This window comes from Rhamphochromis longiceps, linkage group LG7, assembly GCF_057381845.1.
Source record: "Rhamphochromis longiceps isolate RC_006_pf linkage group LG7, R_longiceps_female_GT1.1, whole genome shotgun sequence".
Lineage (NCBI taxonomy): Eukaryota > Metazoa > Chordata > Actinopteri > Cichliformes > Cichlidae > Rhamphochromis > Rhamphochromis longiceps.
In genome coordinates, this window is record NC_140563.1 from 36,584,234 (window position 1) to 36,603,443 (window position 19,210).

The window sequence follows — 19,210 nt, forward strand, 5'->3', positions numbered from 1 at the left end:
CTTTTCCCCAATTCTGTTCTGATTTTTGGGACAATCAATTGTATGATTTTGTTCGAACGAAGGTTGTATTGGTTGTGGTTTTTACACATATAAACACATAAATAAGATGGAACCAGCCCAAGGAGAGATTTATAGATAAAGATCAACCAATGGGAGAGTCTACGAATATGCAAAGATAGACATTTAGCAGCAGCATACAAAGAACAATGATGTACATGATTTCCATAGCCAGTAATAAAACGTAAAGCACAATGGTACACAGTATCCAACCTCTTTAGGTAGTGGGCAGGTGCATTCATAAAAAGCAGGTCACCATAATCTAATAAAGGTAAAAAGGTTGCACGAATCAAATGTTTTCTCACTTGGAGGGAGAAACAGGATTGGTTTCTAAAAAAGTAACCTAGTTTTAGTTTTAACTTCGACACAAGCCTTTGAATGTGAGTCTTAAATGACAAATTCTGATCTATAATGATCCCTAGATACTTGTAAGATGTGACCATTTCAATTTCAGATCCTTGAATTGTTTTAATCTTAGGAGACGTAGCTAACAACTCTTTGCCATTTGAGAATAACATGAACTTGGATTTCTCTGGATATAACACCAACTTAAGTTGAATTAAATGGGACTGAACGACATCAAAGGCAGACTGCAGAAATTGCAGGGTTTGTGCTACTGAAGGGGATGAACAATAAATAATTGTATCATCTGCATAAAGATGAAATGCTGCATTTGACAAATTATCACAAAGGTTGTTTATGTAAAGAGAAAATAGCAATGGCCCTAATATGGAGCCCTGCGGAACTCCTTTGGATACTGGGAGAAAAGAAGAAGAAGACCCAGCAGCACGGACATAATAATGAGGGAAATGGAAACACATGGGGAAACAGCTGACACACATGAACATAATGAATTCACAAGGGGAGAGTAAAACTAAAAACATTGAACATAGGAACTGTAACGTCGGGTTGTGTTTAGTGGTTGAGAGGAGGGGGTAAAAACACTTAGTAGGATAGTCGAAAGAATACACACTCACACTGGCATTGGGAATTCCACAGCGTGTTCTTTAATATACCTTCTCTTCATCAACCATATAAGCCCAGTTGAACGGCTGCAGCTTAACAAACATAGCGCACAGTGTTTGTACAACCCATAACATTGCAAACAAAGGTGTCTGGAGAGGTAAAATATGAAATCCGTCCCTCCTCCTGCACTAGCGTGCAAGCACATGTCCACACAATCACAGAGAGGGCAGTGGCGCATACTGATGACAACATTAACCCTCGACTTGGGTTGTCTTAAAGACACACCACACCATTGTGACTGTTACAGAACACAGGACCCCTTCAAAATAAAACAGGAAACATAATGAGATGCAGACATGACAACCTGAACTTGACAACATAAGACACAGACATGAAGGGCAAGGGAGACTTAACAGGGGTTGGAAGACACAAGGGGAATCTAATAACAAATGAACTAGAAAAACTAATGAGCGTAACCATATACTATAAACATCAAAATAACTAAAACTCAAAACACTGGGTAATAAGACCCAGGATCGTGACATTTATTTACTTGATTCCTGTCATAATCAGGTTATAGCCAAGTAATAAACTGTGATTTTACATCTGCATGCTGGGACAGAAACACCAATATACAATGTGTAAACACATGTATTCATAAATTCACCAACTGAAACAGTACACATAGATTATTTACATTGTGAGTAATAATGCAACCAGCATTTTTGTATGAGCAGAGCAATGAATAAAGATACACATGACTCTATATACACACACAGTGCACATAGCTGTGGACACACTGATATACAATATAAACACATCGGCTCAGTTTAGCTGAAACTATCTAATTTAACAGCCATGCAACCATGCCTTTAGGTTTTTGCTCTTTAGACACGTGATGATTTAAATTCTTCAGTCAGTTTAGAAACTTCATTTGTATTATGCTGAGATTAGTTTTTACTATTTAATCTGCCATGTTTGCTATGAATAGGGTGGATTGCACAACTATATGCATGTCTTTACTTCTCTTTCTAGCCTTGCTAGAAGGGGAAAAATAAAACACTAAAGTCAGGGGATCAAACATCATCTCTAAAGTTATGGACTGTAACACTATATAAGCATAATACTGGAAAAAATGTGCTCAAATGTCATGGCTAAAAAACATACTATTACAAAAATGTAGGATATTTCCCATAGTCTGACTATTTCATAAGCGGTCCTTGCCTTTTATGGTAAATGTAGAAAACAAGCTCAAAGAGGCAGGACAAATGAGGAGTAGGCTAGTACACAGTTGGTGCATTATGGGCTTTCCCATGTGAACAAGGCGTCCTGCCAGCATCGCCAGGCGAGACACTGTGTTTTTCTTTATGATCCCTGTAGCAGCAGCAGGCGTCAACATCATGCTACAAGCCATGTAATATTTTCCATGGTACCAGGCTCACTTTGGCTTCAATAGTAATTTTCAGCAGCAACCTTTCACCACTTTCTGAAGACCAGCCTGAAACAAGTGTTTGTGCAATTAAAGTGCCCCAAGGTCTTTGCTAAACAGAGTACTGCACAAGCACTGTGTACCTCCAGACTATTTCTCATTTGATCGTATCTTTTTGATTAAATGAAAACACTCTGGTTAATAAATAATGGACACAAAAAAGTTTGTGACTTCCCTAAATTGGCTAGAAGCACAAGCCCAAAGAAAAGTGTTGTCCCTGAATTTAGCTTTACCTCAGACTTTAATACTGTTCGTAAATTCCTCAGTACTGCAGGGGTCTGGTGTGCCTTTTGATTTAACGCAGTAAGAAAGGAATGCTGCTGATATGCCCTTTTGAGTCTATAGTATTTCATAGAGTAATTGCTTAGATGATGGCAATAATATAACACTTTCAACATTGTTTCTTTCCTTGACACGCCAAGTTCTTTTCGTAGTTCTCACAACGATTGAAGTGGTGTATTCTTAACAGTGGTATCTTATTTATGATAGTAGGGAGTTCATGCTTGAGCACAATAAGTTCTCAGTGAAGGTCCCTGGTTTCCTGCCATCAGTAGAAAAAGGCAGCTGACTTCAGGCTCACACAGTTTGTTCCCTCCAGTTATATCCAGGTTCTCTGAATACTGCCTGCAGCTTCCCCAAATGGTGTTGCTGTTGTCTTTTGAAGTGGCATTTGGAGTTTTTCATGTAAATGAATGATGTTAATATTTAACTGAATTCATTGTCTGCACTGACCTGTTGCTGTGTTGTGGATTTTTGTGAAGCGGGATGACATACATGCAGTATTTCATTATTATTTTCAAAGGATACAGGTATTAAAGGGATATTAAAAGGATCTGTCACCTTATTCTTTTTAAATTATGAATGGATGGCAGCCTTTACCTCCTTTTCACCTATGAGGTGCTGGTGCCATTACAGGTGGGGAATCATCTTTGTCTTGGTGCCATTTGAGAAACAAGCACAGGTATGAGGAAGGGAACAATCCACAGTGTTACTTAGCACATTTGAGGTAAATGTTTTGGGAAGGGAAATGGAATGGATGTAATCTGTGGGCTACATCTGCAATCATCAGTTAATTTTCCTTTTGGTGACTCCTCATAAGCCCCTGGCATTAATAGTTCCAGCTTTCAGCACTGTAATTTTGTTCTGGTGTGCTGATGGTAACTTTTGGTACTGGCATCAGTATTTATTTATTTATTTATTTTTTGTGGTAATGTATGGAATAGGTTGGTAGAAAAGAAGTGTCTTTCTGTCAACCAGTTGATCCACAAGTTGGTCCAGACTCTCCATCAAACTATTGCCACTGCCATGAAATTCCATAGAAATGCTCATGGCCAGCAAAAGATAAATTCTAATGAATATGGATAAGCATTCATGGTTTCCAGTGGATGAACCCAACTAATTGCCTTAGCTGTCAGTTGGTTGAAGATTTTACCTATGCAAGGAAATCAGATTATTCCATATAAAATCAGCTAAACATGAGAAGAGTTCCCACTTGCCAAAGTAAATGTGTGAAATAAATGTTTCAGTGGCATACACTGAAATCTTTGAACGTTTTTTTGAAGCCATAAAAAAATGACCTTCAAGCAATGAAAACTGTCTAAAAAGACTTTTGGGTAAAGATTTTTTTATGCCCATGTGTGATCAGGTGACTGTTTGAAACTAGTTAGTGTATATGAAAGGTCTCCTGTTGATCTAAAATTTAATCCCAGGGTCATCTTCTAGTCATGATTCATGTGCCTAGCTCCTACTGAAGAACATCTGAGGGATCAAATTTCAAACTACCCTTATGTGCTTTGAGCACCTCGCCCTTCGTCCGTTTTCATAGTCTAAAGGTACAATTTTCTATCACTTCAATTGATATGCAGACATTATTGTACAAATATAGAAATAAATAAATACATTCTTAGGGGGTTGTTGGGAGGCACACACTGATTTTCCATGGAAAGACCCAGTATCTATTGGATGGATTAGTACAAAATTCAGCAGAGACATTCATGGACAAGCATAACAATAGAGTGTATAGTTTTGACCCAGTTTTTTTTAAACTAAAGTCTGCATGCAAAGTTCATCTTTGCTCTAAGGCCATATATGAAGGCATCTTCATCTTATATAATACATAAGTACCCAATATATGAGTGGAGCTAAGATGCTGAAGCTGGAGCTTAATATCTTGCCTTTAAAAGATAAATTCTATATAATTGCATCAGGAAATCCCAAACTGTGTGAACTCTCTTCCGCTTGTTATCTGATTCTGACTCCCACTGAGTGAAGAAATGCTGCCTGAAGGAAGGTGGCTGATGCTATTGATAGTCAGCAAGGGCAGTTAGGATTAGTTTAGCAGTGAAGTAATCATTAGTGATATATTTCAGTAGTAGAAAGTAGGTTGCATTTCTTCAGACTACACTGATAAATATTTATGAGCATGGTTGTATCTAAATTTCTATATCTAGCAATACAGATGACACACTATCAAGCAAGTGATGGCTGTTGTTTTGTGGAAACGTGGGGAAATATGGGTCTTAATCTTCTGGCTGTAATGGTAGGGACTTGTATGCAGCTCAAGAAGGATCTTATCCTTAAGCAGAGTGACATTTACTTTCAGCTTAACCAAAAGGACCCGTCCCATCCCGGCAACAAACGGCAGGTGGAATTGAGTTTACTGTGAAAGTGTGAGTATAAATCACAAATACAGTGACATAGAAATGTAACAAAAAGAGAAATAGCAGAGAGAAACTCAAGGATGATGTCTTTCTGAGGACTGCATGCCTGAAATTTTGAGAGGAAGGGGAAAATACCAACAGTTAGCCTTTCTTCAGATAGTCCGTATTTATATGCTTACATAAATCTTAACAGCAAAAAAATAGAATCATAAAAAGATAGTTCACAATCAATAGTTTCTAGATAGGGTATTATGAAAAAGCTGTAGTATATCCCAGGAAAAGGAGTAAAGGACCAAGGAGTGGACTGTTGCCAAAGTAAATGTATAAAAAGAAATGTTATGCAACTCAAATCTTTAGATATAGGTCCAAAGAAATCTTTGGAGATTGGTCCAAAGATTTATGGGTGACACATGGGGCCATACGCATGCATGCTATGGCTAAGGAGCTAGAGCAGGTTGTCAGCTAATCGAAAGGTTAGGTTTGATCCCTTGCTCCTCCAACCTGCATGTTGAAGAATTTGTGGGCTGGATGACAAACCCTGATCTGTCCCCAATGCAACCATGTGAGTGTTAGATTAAAAATGTACGAATGGGTGAATGAGGGTTTTAGTACGATATACAGTGATGTGAAAAAGTATTTGCTCTCTTCCTGATTCCATTTTTGTTTTGTATTTTTGTCATGGTTAAATGTGACAAATTTCAATATTAGACAAAATAACACAAGTCAAGACCAAATGCAGTTTCTAAGTGAAGGTATTTATTATTAAGGGGGAAGATAATTCAAACGTACACGGCCCTGCATGAAAAAATTAAATGGTAAAATGGTAAATGGTCTGTATTTGTATAGCGCTTTACTTGGTCCTAAGGACCCCAAAGCGCTTTACACTACACACAATCATCCACCCATTCACACACACATTCACACACTGGTGATGGCAAGCTACAAATTACAAATTTGTAAATTACTGCCCACATAAACAATAATAACTGGTTGGGCCATACTTAGCAGCAACAACTGCAATCAAGTGTTTGCTATAACTAGCAATGAGTCTGTTGCAGCCCTGTGGAGGAATTTTGGTCCTCTCATCTTTGCAGAATAGGGTTTTTCTAGCTTGAACCGTCTTTTTAAGGTAATATCACAGCATCTCAACCGGATTTAGGTCAGGACTTTGATTGACCCACTCCAAAGTCTTCCTTTTTTCCCCTTAAGTCATTCAGAGGTGGGTTTCCTCGTGTGTTTTCGATCATTGTCCTGTGGTAGAACCCAAGTCCGCGTCAGGACAGGTCATGAACAGATTACCCACAATTTTGGTAAATTGCGGTAAATTGATGCTTCCATTTTCTTCCAGGTCCTGAAACAGCAAAACAGCCCAAGACCATCACACTACCCCATCATATTTTACTGTTAGTATGATGTTCCAAACACTTTTTCACACCCTTAAAATAAACACCTTCATTTACAAACTGCATTTTGTTTCAGTTGTGTCATTGTCTTCTAATATTTAAATTTGTTTGATGATGTTTAACAACTAAGTGGGACAAGCATACAAAAAAATAGGAATGGGGAAACACTTTTTCACACCACTGTAATTACCAATCCATTTACATTACAGTGATCGCTTACAGGAAAGGGCTATTTATGCATTACTTTTGTAGTTTGTATGCAGCTAATTCACGGATTTACCTTGGAATCATTTGCAAAGGTATGCCCATTATAACCATATTTTTACTTACACTACAATTTGGAGAAAAACCTTTTAGCTCTGACTCGTCAGGGTATGGGCAGGATATCTGGTTCTCAGATTTTTAGTAACCTTTGTGTTTCATGATGGGGTCTCCATAGGTCAGGCTTGTTCTGATGACGATCCATCCAGAAAATTGAGCTCTGGGGAAGTGTTTGGGAAGAATTGAAGGCTTCAAGCCCTTTGAGTCGTGTTGTCCAATACACTGCCGAGCATGTTTTGTTGTGTTATGTGGTGGGGAGCGACAGCTAACATCAGTTTGTGCTGACTGCTCAAATAGAAAAGCGGTATATAAGCCATGTTACATGCTACGTCCATATGATCTTCTGCAGTCTTGATGTGGGTGGCATGGATACCAGGAACCAAGGTTTCCAAGCAAAACATTGTACACTAAAAAGGTGCCTAAAGTTACCCTTTATCTTTCAGTCATTTTAATCTTGTGGTTTTTTTATAGATCATAAAAAACACCATGACTTGCTTCACCTTTTAAATTGCTACTTATATAATAACGTATTCTCTTTTTACAACAATATTTCAATAATTATAACGCACCAACATAATAGGTAGTTTCAACACTTTAGCTGAGAAGGCTCTTTACTTTTATGGAGGTGGAATATCGAATGAAGGACTTTCTAAGTGCTGGTGCACTTTCTGTGTGGAGTTTACATGTTCTCTCTGTGCCTGAGTGGGCTTTCACTGATTTCCTCCCACAGTCCAAAGACATCCATATTAGGGTGATTCTAAATTGTCTGTAGGTTTGGATTTAAGTGGTAATTGTAGTCTGTCTGTGCGTACTGGCAGCCTGCAATACAACATGTCTATCTAGCAGACAATCATTGTCTCTCATGTTAACTGTTTATGCAGAGCCACTGTATTGTACTGTCCACTACATTTTATACTCTGTAATACTGAGACACTTTGTGGACATCTGATATCTGCTGCTCATTTATTTATTTTGACTGTATTTAGTAAATCATTTTTGCTCAGTTTTATTGTGAATTTTAGCTATTTTACTTAATAAATCCACTTTCTCCTTCTTTTGGTTGATCCCTTTGGGGGTCATCACAGATCATCTGCCTCCATTTTACCCTCTAACAGCCTTTTCTGTCACACTAAGTTCTGTATATCCTCCTTCACAATATCTTCTCTTGTACTCCTGCCTGGGAGCTTCATATTTCATATTGTTTGGCCAGTATATCCACTATCCCTCCTCTGCACATGTCCAAACCATCTGAGCCTCATCTGTCTAACTTTGTCTCTAAATATCACCTAAGCTATCTCTCTGATATGGTCATTTCTAATCCTGTTCATCCTGGTCACTCTCAACAAAAATAACCATCACTAGAAATACACTGAGTGAATTTATGAAGCCAGCTTTTAAAATAGTTTTTTAAAATACTGATGCATTGTATTTTATTATTTTCATTTATATTTTTACATATTGAGCACCTTTAATTAGCTTTTAGCATAACATTCTGTTGGATTTTATTAAGAATTTTGCATTTGGGCCACCTTCATTTTTTAAATGTTATTTTATGTGATTAATTGAGCTCATTTCTTTCTTGCATTTTATTGTTTCCACTTTATTGAAATATTTGTTTTGCTTTGTATTTCTTAGATATGTATTCATTCTGCCTTATTAAAGGTATTTTGTTTTAGGTTATGTTTAATGTCATGCTGACATTGCTCTTTGCTCATATGCTTTTAGTGCTATTTTTTGTTTTGGTTTTTTTTCTGTTCCTTTCTTTTCTCATTTCTTTTCATATTTCTCACCGTGTTCATTATCTAATAGTTTGCGTGTTGTTTAAATTAACTGATTAGAAAGTTAAAACGAGACATTTGTGTGCGCATGCGCCATGACGAAACCAAAAATAAGGAAGTTGATGTAGTTTATAATAGGTGTAAACAATGCTGTGTTTGTGGCGCCGCTGAGAGCATTCCGAGCTACATGGACACAAGTGTGCTGTTTGTACATACCTCAGATAATGGTGAGAGAAGGAAACGCGCATTATGTGTTCGCGACTGTCTGTTAATGTTTGCTAGCTTTTGATAGCATAACTTCTAAATGGCTAATGTTCTAGCTAATTAGGTAACCAAAGTTCGCTAGCATTAATGCGCACTGGTACACAGTAAAATAATGGCGATTTGCTACGGTAAGTCAGGGTTTGTGAATTTAAGTGATGCTAGTAACTCTGCTTTATGTCGTATTATCGTAGTTCAGTGAATAAGGGAAGTCAATATTGCACACGCACCCCTACCGTCTTATTAGTTACATATGTGTATATTATATTTCCTTTAATTTCTCACAGTGTTTTTTTTTAAAATCATTCCCCAAATTACTAAAGTTAATTTTTCTTCATTTAAAAAATAAATGAAGAAAAAAAAAGTCATCAAGATAAGTCCCCCTGAAAATAATTTTGTGATTCAATACGACATTATTGACATAACCCTGAGCTTTCCTGATCACAAATGGCTCTGTGTCGAATCGATGTGACAGCTGTCAGCAAAATAACAAGATGTTTCTGATTGCTCCTGTATACTGTGTTGATATAGCGTCCACAGTTTTTATTCACTGACTTAGTCTTCCTTTTTGGGATCCAAATTAAACACAACACAGGCCTTAAGAGAAATCAGATCACAGGAGTACTCAGATTTCTCTGAGTTCTTCTGGGGTAGGTCAGTGTTGCTGTATTTATTTTGGTTTTTATATTTTCTTTATTTTCTTGAATGGATGCTGCGTCATGTGAAGCAGAATAATCGGTTAAATTGTTTTTATTAACACTGACTTGCTTATTCGCGATGCATACGAGAAACTGTGTGTGGAATAGAAGCAGTGACCCTCACAAAATTCTCTTGAGTTGTTATCTGCAAGGATTTGTTACTGAAAAGATGGGGGCGGGGGAGTTCCCCTATTCCTTTTCACAAAATCTCTCTTCTATAATAAATACTTTAAATCAAGCTATTCCATGACCTTGCCTGATTTGAATGTTAACCGGTTTATCTGAGGAAGTTATCTGTTCACTGTTTACATGTTCAAGCAGAAGTGGAAATGAAAAGAGCAGATGAGTGTATCCCGGTCACTGGCCTCTCTGTCTTTTTACTGGGATTGCCATTTCAGCGGCATTTCATGGTTCCTATAAAACGTATCTGTGTTGAGAGCATGTATAAGTTTGACGACTGTGATGGATGTTGAGTAATCTTTTCTATTTCTAAATGCTTTGGGCAGTTTTATAAATCAGTGAGCAGAATCCTTTTTTTTTTCTTTCCCTATCAATGTTGAGCTTTAGTTGTCAGGTTGTTTTTCTCTGGATAGATCAAAAATAGACGGCTCTCCTTCAGCTCACGACACCGAACGAGATAAATGTAGCCATCTTGGATGATTACCTGTCTGTGCTTCTCTCTCCAAACAGCTTCTATGCCATAATGATGACAACTAGAAGCAACATGCTCACTGCTGGAATATCTAACAATAAGGTCAAATACTCACGGCTGGCTGCTGCTGATGATGGTTACATAGACTTACAGGTGAGAGACTTTGTAGATTGATGACAGAATGTTACTAAAACATTTCTCCACCACCAGCAGTGATTTGTTATGAATCGTTAAGTAATGATTCTGTGTAAAAGCTGAGGCCCTCTGTAATTAAAATGACTTTGCAAAAGTTTTAGGCATGATAAATGAAGCTGCTTTCAACAGTAATATCATGAGTAGGTCGTACATAGTTAACTTACAAACAAAGTGGAGTAAACGTGGAAGACAAATAATGAAATTACTGGGTAGTGTGATCACTGTTTGCATTTAAAAGAGTGCCAGTTCTCTTTGTTATATTGGCATTATTTCTAAATTACTTGCCAGGTAGGTTGTTCCAAGTATCTTGGAAAATGTTCACAGTACTTTGGATTTAGGCAATCCCAGCATCTTTCCATGTAATCTTAGGAAGAATTCATGATTTTGAGATTAGTACTATACAGAGGAGCTTTCCAATTGTCATGGGGCAAGAGATATTTCTTGTTGCTAAACATGGAAGCAAGCTGATCTGGAGATGGGGAAATTCTAATTGCATTAAAGTAGATTAGATTGAGTAGCTGCCTCATGAAATCATATGATATCAATATATTCTGATGTACAAAATTGAAAAGTAACTATATTTTTCCACAATTTCACTTTTCACAGTTCAAGAAACCCCCTCCAAAGATCCCATACAAGGCGATTGCACTGGCAATATTCCTGTTTCTGATTGGCTCTTTACTAATTATCTTTGGGGCCCTTCTTCTGGCAGAAATCATACCGGTTGAGGTGAGTTTGGTTAGTGTGTTTAATATCTGTTCAAAAAAATTTACATTGATGGAGCCTTTACACCAAAAATAATTTTACTGTAAAGAAATGAAGGACTTTGTCCTTAAACAGAAATGATGTGTGAATTCACAGAAAATGTCATATTGTGCACTTTGTGGAAAAAAAAGAAAAGAAAAAGAAACGTTGAATAAAAAAAATAGATACTAAAAATTGAAAAATAAAAGTGTATTTGTTACTTGCTCTGGTGAAATGCCATAGGTTATATATTTTGTTATTAAGAAGAGTAAAACTTATGAAAATACAGTTTCAAAGTTTAAGCCTTTAAAATGATCCGCATTTTCCAAAGCCATCCTGTGGGCCAGATTGGGACCCTCTGGTGGGCTTTTCCTGGCCCATGGGCCATACACTGACTTTTCAGTGAAACATGTCTACAGCCTTTAGGTTGAAAAACAATTTCCTTGTCTGCTGCCAAAAAACGGTTAGTGTTTACCAAGTCATTTTCTTTTGTTCCTCTTTTCTGAAATCCAACGGTAAGGCTTGTGTCAGGAATACAAGCCCCCAGAAATTCATTTGTGAAGGAACTCCTATCTGAGCCGCTCCTGTCTTCTTCTGTTTAAAACGTATTTAGAGCTACAGATGGGTGACAAATCAAAGGGAAAACAAAGATAAATGTTTAGCTTCCAAGACTTGGATTATGTCTCATCCTGGACTAACTACTATTTCTAATGGGGATTGTGATTAAATGTTCTTTTTAGTCTAGGACTATGCTCAAAATGATTATGAAGCAGGCTGAAAGTTAGGTTTTTCACTGCCACATGCTGCCAGAGCAGCTTCAGTGTGCTGTCATGTTATCACTGATATAACAACGCTATGCCTTATTTAGCATGTACAACAAAGACACAAGCCAAACATTTGTGAGAGCGCGAGCAGTGTGTCGGCCTGTGCTAAAAGGGTACTACTTCAGTAGTATTGGCTATAAGAGATCAGACCTTCAGATAAGCACAATACTTTATAAATATGCAAGAAAACATTTCCTGCTAAAATGTGGAAACAACAAGCTTGTTTCACCATTTCAGGAAAAAATGCAGTCGAGTGCACCCAGGCTATGAAAGCACGTGAGGAGGTGATGTGCAATCCAAAATTAAACAAATGACTCACCTGAGCATCACTGGAGCAATTAACTGCACTCATATGACTGGAAGAGTAATCACAATACAACACGACAGATAATAAAACTGAAAGATATTTTATATGTGACAACAATATACAGTTCCTTACAGAGTTGGACTGACAATCTGGTGTTATCTATACTTTTGTTGTTAAAATGTTATGTCTCAAACAAGTACTGAATGCTTTTTATATTTTTAGTAGTGTGTCACACAAACAGTAAATATTGTCAAAAAAATTAAGACGTCTTTGGGGGTGCTATGATTCATTTTGAGGTATACTTTTACCTCAAATTTCCAGGGAAAACTTTGCCAAAGCTACTTTTGTGATTACATTTGATTCATGCTGTGTCACTATTGTTGCAAAATAATGCTGCTGCTCCTGCTGGCACCTTGTGGCAAAAGATTCACACTTCAAATTAGGCAGTCTGTCAACATTGACCGGAACTCATTGGAAAAGAAGGCTGGAATATTCCCTTTACTTTGTATTCACTAATAAATGTTGCTGCCTGCGAGCTGCAATCACAGATACAATGTTCAGTACTTCTTCTATATCAAAAAAATGTAATTATTGCATAATTTCCATTGTGATATATTGCGTGTAATTGTAAGACTATGTTGCCCACCCCAAGATGGAATGCAAGTCAAATAGATATTGTCCTATTTGGGACTTTGATTAGTGTGGTGGGCACCTCTGTCTAACACAAGTTCAGTTTCTCAGAGGAATTCATTAAACCATGAATCGACCCCTTGTGCCCTGTGGATGGGGGCTTTGTTATACTTAAAGATGAGAGTAGGATAGAAATGTTTCTTCAAAGAATAACCATGATTACTGAGACCAGCTTTGTATCGATCCTTTGCGTGGAAATGCTAGAGAAATGCAACCGCATGCCCTCGCTGTAAGGGTCAAATCATCACCTCTCTCTGCATGTTACTTTATGTTCGTGTTTCTTCTGCAGCTTCCCTAAGATTTATGTATCCAGAAAATGTTTTCTACATCATTTGAAGGGCATCATCTATAATGCATTTCGGTGTTTGAAGAATAGTTTGTAGCAGTTTTGGAAATATGTGTTTCCTTTCTTACTGACAGTTGAAAAACTACCCCAATCTCATTTGAAGGTGGAGTCACCAGCTGGTTAGCTTTGTTTACCTGCTTAGTTGAACGATAACAGGGTGTGCTTGCCAAGATATGAAACTGATTAATGAGCATCTTAAATCCACACATAATCTGAAATGAATCAAAACCTAAAATGACAAGTTAGGATTTAATTGGGACTCACGTGCCACAGTATTTCTGTCTGTTTCTATGTTGTCTTTGGACAGAGCAAGAATCACTATTTGCCTGTTTTTTTTTTCTTTTTTTTTTTTATATAGCTGCTGTCTGTATTTATATGCTTAGCATACAGCCATTTGTGTGATATTATTCTAAAGATGTAACTCTGACAAAAGAGAACAAATAGTCTTAAACCACTCCTCATTTCTTTGTGTTTTGAGGGCAAAATGGGAAATGAGTATAGCGATTTATGGAAACGTACAGTATATAGGGCAGAAACAGTTGGTAGAATTGTATTGAGCTTGTAAGTCACTGTTTGGTATGACCACCTTTATTCTTCAACACAGCCCAAACCCTCTGAGGCAAGCTTTCTTGCAATTTCTTTAAGTAGTCTTCAGGAACAGTTCTTTAAGGACATTCAGAGCTCTTCTTTGGATGTTTGCTGCCTTTTGTTCCATTCTCTGTCAAGATGATCCCACACTGCAATGTTGAGGTGCAGGCTTTAGGGAGGCCAGTCAATGACTTTCAGTGTCACATTATGTGTTTTTCTGCCTCAGCCTTTTCTTCCTGTTTCCCTTCCTCAAGAATGGCTTCTTGACAGCTACCCTTGTACAGAGACCATTTCTGATGAAGCTTTGGTGAACAGGTGATGGATCAACTGAAAGGCCAGATGCATCTCTCAGGCCATGTGCCAGGTCTTTGCTGGACCCCCCCTATTTCTTAAGGACATAACGTTCAGAGACCGATCATCTGTTGTAGATGTTCTTTTGTTTGTTTGTTTTTGTCAGGCCTGTGCTGCTTTTGTCCTCGTCCTTGTCTAGTTTCTTCAAATGCCTTTATTAAGCACACACTGCATAGCATGTGGAGATACCCCAAGTTATTGGCTAGCTCTTTGGGAATAATATAAAATACTATTATACACTTTTAAAATGTGTTATCTTTGATATTTTTGACTCATATGAAGTAAGTTGCTAGGTACTAGTAACAAAGGACCTAAAGATACAGTTTGACTGGTTGTTTACGAAGTTGTCTGTTATGTGTAGCCTTTCCATTCCTTGAGTTAGATGTTATCTGCCTGACTACTTGTTAACAGAAATATCTCAAATATCTAATCAACTCAGTATATCTAAAGCAACTCAGTGCACTTAGCCTTCAACTTAGAGAATGGTCCAAAAAAGAGAGCATATCCAGTGAGCATCAGCTGATAAATTTGCAGCAACTGTGTGATGCTGGCATTGTCAGTATGGACCAAAATCTCTAGAAGTGTTCTAGAGACTAGACCACAGACTCCTGTACCTTGATGAATCCATGCCAAAAATAGATAAGACAGTTCTGAAGGCATAAAGGGTTCCAGCCTGATTTGCTGACAAGAATAAGTAAACAAGACGGTCAACAGGGGCGATTTTAGCCCATTTTGGGGGTGCTGAAGCACCCCCAAAATGGGTACAAGGTCAGGAAGAACCAGGTAAAAAAACAGACAGGGAATAGTGACAGGCAAAACAGAAACTGTTAAACTGCTTGAGAGAGTTGATCACCAAAAAGTGATAGACAGATTTGCCAACCTCAAGGTGAGGCGACATAGTTTAAAATAAAATAAAAAATCTGCAGAGCCATATTAGTGCAGTAAAGATCTTTTCATACATTGTATACATTGTACCATAGGCAAAGTTGCCTCCATTTTTATAATTTTATTTATCAATATTTTGTACATTTCAAGGACTCTATTTTTGGAGTGTATTTTTATATATCTGTATTATATTATACATACACATTAAAAGTGAATCTCTGTCCAAAAAATGCACTCGGTTAACTTCTTACTCACTATGATCATAATCATCATTTTCCCCCAGTAATTAAGGTTAGGATATGTATTTTTTTTTTATTCCAATCCATTCTTCATTTGCAGCATTTAAATAACCTTTATCTGATTTGATGGTTTTGTTACTGACTTTTCAAAATATGTGTTTTGCTTTTCTTTCACAAATGTGGGGATTAAATTGTTTTAAAATGTACAAAGCAGTAATGTCATGTTTTGTGACGAGGACCCAGGCACAGAGAGACTTAATGAATTTAAAAATCTTATGATTTAATAAAGAAATTTGCAGACTTACTCAGAGATGGTAAAATTATGATGACTGATAACGGAGACGAAGACAACAGACTATGAGGACAGGGAGGAACAGGGGTTTAAATGCACCAAGGAAACAGTCAGAGGGAACTTGGGACAACTGGAGACATTTAAGGATGCAGGAACTGACAGACATGGGGAGACGTCTCATCGTGACAAGTAAAGTTTATCTTGCCTGGCTGGGCAGCTCTCTGGGTGCTCAGCACCCCCAAAGCTCTGATCCTAGAATCGCCCCTGACGGTCAATCTGCCAGATATTCTTGTTATACATGACTGTTTTTGGTACTATAAAGACACTTCTGTCTGCACTAATAAAGCACTGTTGGTATTACCCAGCCCTACTTTTGACACACAGTTGGAGAGCCAACAAAAAATCCAAACTTTCATCCTGAGCAGCAATTAAAACACCCCTGCTGCTGTTACTCTTGTTCTTAAATAGCTATAATTGAACAGCTGTCCTGAGATTTTATAGTCCTGCTGTCAGATTTGTGCTATGCTCTTGCTTTTACTGGTCTCAGTGCTTTTATGTGTTTCTGAATATAACTAATGATTTTGATATTTTATAGCTTGGAGTTTAAACTTCAGTGGAACCCCTCCTTTGGGGTTTTTGCTTCCTAAATTCATGACACTGAGGAGATAACTCAGCCTACACATATTCGCATTATCAGTGGGAGGGTAATGTGAATTTTTTTTAACCTACTCTGCAGATGGTATTTGCAGAAAATTTGATCTGACGTGAAGGCAGCATCAGAGTATATGAGTCTGTTGTACTTGCCAGTTATCCCACACAAGTTAAAATGGCATATCTAATACTAGGAGATTATCCAAGGTTCAAGCGATAGATACTACAGCAATAGAAATCAGACAGGTTTGTTTGCAAGAGGCTGCATGGGTTTGGGGCTAAAATAATGTTTGATCTTTGTGTGTGTGTGTGTGTGTGTGTGTGTGTATTAGATAACAGTTGTTATACAACTGGAACCATGTCAAGGGCTTCAGTGAACATTGTGTTGGGAACCTTTGACTCAGCCTAGTCAACCATTGTAGTGGCAAAAACAAAGAAATTAACCAAGGGAAAAGAGGTTGAAGGAACGCAGCCAATTTAGGCAATAAATTCCTATTTATTTATTTTTGAAGAGTCAAGGGTCAGTTCACCCAAATTAATGCAAAGAGACTGAAATTAAAGATCTTTTTTTCACTTCCTGATCTTCTGGGACTTTTGTATTCTTTGCCTGTTCTTCCTTAATGATTGGAGCTTGCTCACTTCTCATGGTGGTGGCTCAGTTATCATGTGGCCTAAATATAGGGCCACTGTCATGCCAACTGAGCCATCTCGTTTGGCAGGTGAGGAGAAGTCGCCTGCTGACATCCATCAGAAAAGGTGCTGTAAGTGGACACTTTACAAGACAGATAAATAGAACATTTCAGAAGCTTAATACAGACAAATGATCGACATTACCGCAGCCCAGTCCCTGTCTTTAAAAAAAAAAAAAAAAAAAAAAAAAAAAGAAGAAGAAGAAAAAACTGGTTGAGGGTTACAGTGACTCTGAGCACAAGACTGCCATCTGGTGGTAAAATTAAACAAATTAAACACATGTCTTTGGTGTTGATGGCCTTTGCCTCCTGGTTGTTAGATGCCATGCATATGAAATGACTTATCATTTACATGAAATCTGATGTCAGACTATGAAGTCATTATGGCTGCATGCCTCATCAGCGTAGAGTGTGTTCATGTAATGCTGACAGGCAGTGTTGAGGTAAGTATGTTAAAGCATGATGGAGAACATTAGTCTTTAATGACTTCCTCTTGCATTCTACTACTAAATGCAATATTTGGTATTCAGTATGTATGAAGTCTATCTAAACTTGGTTACAGAATGTAATAATGTGAGCATTAACGAGTATTTATTTAGGTAACTAACTGAAATCATAGTGTGTAAATTCCTTCTGATTACCAGATTTTCTTTATTTTTTTCTTGATGTTTTTAGCATCCCGACCGCACTATTCCTGTCATCATCATAGGGATACTCGTTTTTCTTCCGGGATTTTACCATTTGAGAATCGCCTACTATGCTGCAAAGGGTTACCGGGGTTACTCCTATGATGACATCCCAGACTTTGGCGACTGAACCAAATACCATCCAATCATCCCCTATTTTTCCTCATTGTGTATCTTGGTGCCTGCTGTTTTCTGACTGAATGTATGTATCAAAGAGTAAAACCATATAATTTTAGGATAGATATCTGTATTTGTCTGGGTGGGCTTACTGAAAGATTTATGGTGTGTGTGTGTGTGTGTGTTTGTTTTGTTTTTTTTTTCTTCTCCTAACTTTCTTCCTAAAATGTGGCTTGTGTGTTCACATATCTGCCAAAGCTTTACAGAAGTTAGAGACTTTACATATATATGCAGCTTTATTAATATTAAAACACTCAGTGACTGGTGGATATCAGTCCATCTGCTTACCTGAAACAGCACATCAATGTTTTTGCTGTTACGCACCTCACTACATACATTAAGAAATGATCAGTGAGTATAGATTTTGACAGATGCCTTTAATTTACTATTCCTAGAGTGCACGACTGAGAATCGGTGTGATTATTGTATAGTACTTTAATGATGTACAAATAGGCATCTTGTATTTTAAATTTGTGGCTTCATAATGTGTTACATCGTAAAAGACGATGGGAACTTGCATGTCTCCTAAAGATTGTATTTGTATTGCTATCAAGATTTATTACTTTAATGATGTTAAGTATATTTTTTAACCAAAAAGTATCACTTCCCTTAAAAAGTATTGCCTTTTGTCTACATTTGCTTGGTTTTGAATATTTACCAAAATGTTATTTTGCATACACTTGCTGGAGTTAAAAATATTAACAACAATAAAAATGAGACTACAAATCTACAAAAAAGTTTGATGTTTTTTGTTTTTTTTTATCCTTTGTGATTGTTGGGTACAGCTGGATTACATCCTCTGCAAAGTCTTTTTTTTTTTTTTTTTTTATGCTTTTGATGTCAGACTGCATGAATCAAAACTTGAGTGTTTAGCAAAGAATCATGACTCACTTTAATAAATAATCTGTGTTAACATGTGTCTATATCAAAAAGCGAAAGACGGGGATCAAAAAAGCAATTTTAGGAAAAACTTTCACTAAGTTAAAAAAAAAAACAACCCCCAAACATCTGTCCTTTGTCTAAGAAGTACATCTGTTCTCCCCGTTTGGCCACCAACATCAGGTAAAGGACACCCTCTTGTGGTTACCGCTAAGCTGGATGCCATCAAGGGATTAAGGGCTAAAAAAAAATCTCCTTTCATCCTCTGCCTGCACAAACAAACACAGTTATTAAATCAGCATTGGCTCAAACATCCAGGGGCTTATAGGACTATGGTCTGTCAGTTTACTTTGTTTTGCTTTGAGCCATTTGAACATAACAA

General features: G+C 37.3%; 1 protein-coding gene across 1 annotated transcript; it reads left to right on the forward strand.

Moving 5' to 3' along the window:
- Window positions 1-8,771: 8,771 nt before the first annotated feature.
- Window positions 8,772-18,670, forward strand: LOC146665787 (transmembrane protein 230-like). The gene is made up of 4 exons (XM_085413540.1): window positions 8,772-8,901; window positions 10,324-10,438; window positions 11,087-11,209; window positions 17,762-18,670. Exons 2-4 carry the CDS (start codon window positions 10,337-10,339, stop codon window positions 17,900-17,902), a joined length of 366 nt encoding a protein of 121 aa, XP_085269666.1. The 5' UTR covers window positions 8,772-8,901; window positions 10,324-10,336; the 3' UTR covers window positions 17,903-18,670.
- Window positions 18,671-19,210: the final 540 nt, after the last annotated feature.

Bases quoted from the DNA above. Each gene is read 5' to 3' on its own strand.
- LOC146665787 (XM_085413540.1), top strand. From the start codon at position 10,337: ATGATGACAACTAGAAGCAACATGCTCACTGCTGGAATATCTAACAAT. The intron at 10,439-11,086 runs GTGAGAGACTTT...CACTTTTCACAG, and splicing joins ATGGTTACATAGACTTACAG to TTCAAGAAACCCCCTCCAAA. The intron at 11,210-17,761 runs GTGAGTTTGGTT...TGATGTTTTTAG, and splicing joins CAGAAATCATACCGGTTGAG to CATCCCGACCGCACTATTCC.